This window comes from Phaethon aethereus, assembly GCF_964289735.1.
Source record: "Phaethon aethereus genome assembly, chromosome: 26".
Taxonomy (NCBI): Eukaryota; Metazoa; Chordata; class Aves; order Phaethontiformes; family Phaethontidae; genus Phaethon; species Phaethon aethereus.
In genome coordinates this window covers 3,189,500-3,193,205 of record NC_138602.1, presented here as the reverse complement: position 1 = coordinate 3,193,205, position 3,706 = coordinate 3,189,500, and the positions used below count along the sequence as shown (strand labels likewise).

Here is a 3,706-nt window from a genome sequence, read left to right as displayed (position 1 = left end):
CCCGCTCCGCCCCGCCGGGCACCGCCGCTTCCTCGTGTGGTGGCAGCAGGCTCCGGCGGGGCGGGCGCTGCCCCCGGGCCCGCGCAGCCCGGACCGCCCCGGGCAAGCGGGCCCCGCCGCACCAACCCCTCCCGCGGTGAGCCGCGGGGCAGGACCACGCCGGAGGTAAGGCTGGCCTCTTCCCTTCCCCGCCGAGGGGCGGCTGGAGGAGCGGGGGATGCGGTTCCCGTGGGGCCCGGCCCCGCTCCCGGGCCACGGGGCGAGGCCGCAGAGCCCGGGGTGAGGCGGCGGGCGGAAGGGCAGGAGCGCGCTCGGCACGGCAGCCGAGCCCCTTCCTCTTCCCCCCGCCGCCGTTTCACTGAATCGGAGGTTTCCATGGAAAGAACCACCAGCAACTTCCTCAGGTTCAGCCCGAGCTCGTTCATTAGGCAATTAGAGGATTTTTACGAGATAGATAGGAAAAAAAAAGGAGAAATTATAAACTTTCCCCAGTTGCGAGCTATTTTGGGACATTCGCTGGTGCTCTCTTTAAATAGGGAACGCTTTTCCACCAGGCTCAGTCAGTGCCTGGGGAGCCTCTGTGAGCCGTGGCCCTCCGGGCATCCACTCCTCTGCTCCGCTCGGAACAAGTTCTGCTGTTTACTTTAACCCTGGGCCAAGGCCTCTGGTGAGTGCAAGGGTTTAGCAGGGCTCAGGGATTAGATGTGGATGGAGATAAAATGTCCACAATTATATTAGGCAGCCTAACACTGGATGCACATGGGTTATCAACGCTCCTGGCATGAGCAATCCGAAAGGGTTTCCTTTAAGCATTTCCTTTATTCCTTGACTGCCCGTCGCAAGGAGCGTGCGAGAGCACTGGAATCAGCTGCCTGGAGGAGACACACACTGGGATTTACCTGAATACATTATTAGTTCAGCAATTATTTTAAAACACTTGTAGTTAATGTGAAATGAATGCAAAGAACTTGCTCTTCGCTTAATAACAGAGTTGGAATAATGCGTGGAGCACTGGCAGACCTGTAAGCGCTGAGTAGCTGCAGAAACTTGAGAGCTGTGACGGAAAGCCCAGGAGCTCAGCAAGCCTTGCAAGCCCCCCAGCTCCCCACATCGCTATTTCTGAACGTTGTCCTGCATTCTTCTCACAGGTTCCTCAGGACTGAGATATCAGGGTTCTGAGACGAGCCCCTGAGCAGCGAAGGGCCATCACGCGGAACGTGAAGTGCGCCCAGGGCGTCACGGAGCACCGCAGGGGAACAAGCCGTTGCTCCAAGTGCTGTGATATGCTTTTTCCATCCATGCTGCTTCAGTTCGTCGTCTGGGCCACCAGCTGATGAGATGGCACAGAGCACCGAGCTCCAGCCAAGCTTTGAGGACATTTTTAATATTTTATCCCAGATCCCACAAGACAAACTCCTTAGCCTCAAATGTCAACTGAAGCACTTGATATCTGGGCCCAGCAGCAAAATACTGCAAGCCATGATCCTGCTTACTCTGGGACAAGAAACAGATGCAAGAATCTGTTTGGATGCCTTGGGCGACAACCGGGCAGCCCAGTATGTCCACCAGACCAAGCTGGGCGCTGCTGGAGTGCAAGAAGATGGGGAGGATTTGCAGCCTCCCAAGCTGGATGCAGATGCCATGGCACTTCTGGCACAGATCTACTCAGTGTTGGCAGAGGAAAAACTGTGCAATCATGAAGCCACGGACAAAGCCTGCCAGGCTGCCACCGAAGCCTGCAACACCAGCAAGGAAACTCGGGGGGACACGCTCAACGGCATCCCAGCTGAGGACCAGGAAAAACTTGGCTCTGCTGTCAGCATGGACCCAGGTGACAAGTTTCAGATGCTGAGATCTGACGAGGGTGTAGGATTTCTCCAGATGCCCAGGCCAAACTATGTGGTGAGAAGTTCCCCAGTGCAGATCGGAAGCAACTCAGAGCTTTCAGGCCCACGGACCTTGTGCTCCTTGGGGAGTCCCTCTTTCACCAGTCACTTTGAGATCAGTGCATCGCCAACAGTTGTTTATCACACCCAGCCGTCTTCCCACAAACGTGTCCCCCAGCCTAGCCAGCTGTGCAAAGGGAGCACCAGCGGTGCTGGACAGCCCGACAGGGACAGAGAGCGCCACAGCCTGCAGGAAACAAGCTGGGCCAGCAGACCCAACTCTCATCCCGGGAAGGACACAGGTGCCCAAGTCCCCCAACAGAAGAAGGTTCTGCAGGTCACTTCTTGTCATCCAACTCTCCCTATTCCTGAAACGCAGCTGCCCACGCTGGGCGCCATGAACCAACCTGCCAAAAGTGGTGATGTTTCCAGCACAGTGGCAGCAGAACCTCATGCACCAAAAGCAAGCACAGACAAAAAGCAAGATGAAAAGCAATTATCTACAGGTCTTCCTGACTCAAGAGCTACAGTGGATATTGGTCCTGCCCATATGTCCAGGGAAGACTCCTGTGTTCCAGTAGGCATTTCTTCTAACTCTGCATCTGCTTCCATTTCAGCCTGTTCCCTTCCTCCTACCTATTCCTTCTCCTCAACCCTTCCCCACAACGTATCATATCTCCCTCCTCTCCACTCATCCCGCTCTCCAGCCTGGCCGCCTCCTCTCCAAACTGTAGAACCAGTGCCCACATCAGAGCCAGATGGCGGAGAGACAAAGTTCTTCACTTTCGTTGTCCTGCATGCTAGTGAAGATGAGATTGTTGCCCATCGGGTCAAGGACCTGCTAGAGAACATGGGGGTTCCCAATGGTGCCACGCTCTGCGAGGACTTCTTCATTGCTGGACGCAACCATATGACTTGCTTCCAGGATGCGATGGAAAACTCTGCTTTCATTATCCTTCTGCTGACCAAGAACTTCCCATGTGACCTGTGTATGTTTCAGACAAACACTGCTCTGATGGAGTCCATCCTGAAACCATCCAAGCATGACTCAGTCATCCCTTTTGTACCAAAGGAGAACCCCCTGGAGTGGAGTCAGATTCCCAGCACGCTCGGCGGGCTGATGCCCTTGAATGAGAACTCTCCTGGGTTCTCCAGGACAGTGCAGAACACCTTTACCTCCAGCAGGATCAATGAGAGGAAAGCCATGTGGGACCTGACGCGGAGAAGGAAACTACAGCTCTATCAGGAACGGTATCAAACACTGCAGAACTTGGCTGCTCTGAACCTTGGCTCCCTTGCCCAGGTGCCTCCACCAGCAACATGGCCACAGCTGCTGGAACAACCACCTCGACAGTGGTGCCCCCCTGCTTCGGCTGTCCCTCCTGCCACATACCCACCTCCCACCACTGGTCACGCCATGCCTGCTCAGATTGGTCCCCCTCCTTTCCAACCACTTCATCTCCCGTCAGGCCACTACAACATGCTGCCAGGTCCAGGAGGTGTCCCGCCCCTCATCATTCAACACGCTCGAATGGTTCAGATTGGGAACCACAACATGATGCAGGTAGAAACTGTCACACGAGGTCCACAGGACAGCGAGGAAGAAACCAAGTAGAATGCTTGATCAGAGATGCGGTAGGTCAGCCAAGGCCAGAGACACACACACACTTCGTTTCAAACCCTAGATTATAGTGATTCTGCTGGGACGGGGACTATTCTTATTTCACTATGGGTAAAAGGTGCCACTTTCTTGGAGCACAGAGAAAATGACCTTCTTTTTTGTTGGACCATTTTTTTTGTTGGACCATCTCCTGAGACCA

The 3,706-nt window shown here is 54.9% G+C and overlaps 1 protein-coding gene across 1 annotated transcript; it reads left to right on the top strand.

Moving 5' to 3' along the window:
* Positions 1-1,338: 1,338 nt before the first annotated feature.
* Positions 1,339-3,501, top strand: TICAM1 (TIR domain containing adaptor molecule 1; the record flags this gene model as incomplete). Its single annotated transcript, XM_082010901.1, has 1 exon — positions 1,339-3,501. One exon carries the CDS (start codon positions 1,339-1,341, stop codon positions 3,499-3,501), a length of 2,163 nt encoding a protein of 720 aa, XP_081867027.1.
* Between the last annotated feature and the right edge of the window lie 205 nt (positions 3,502-3,706).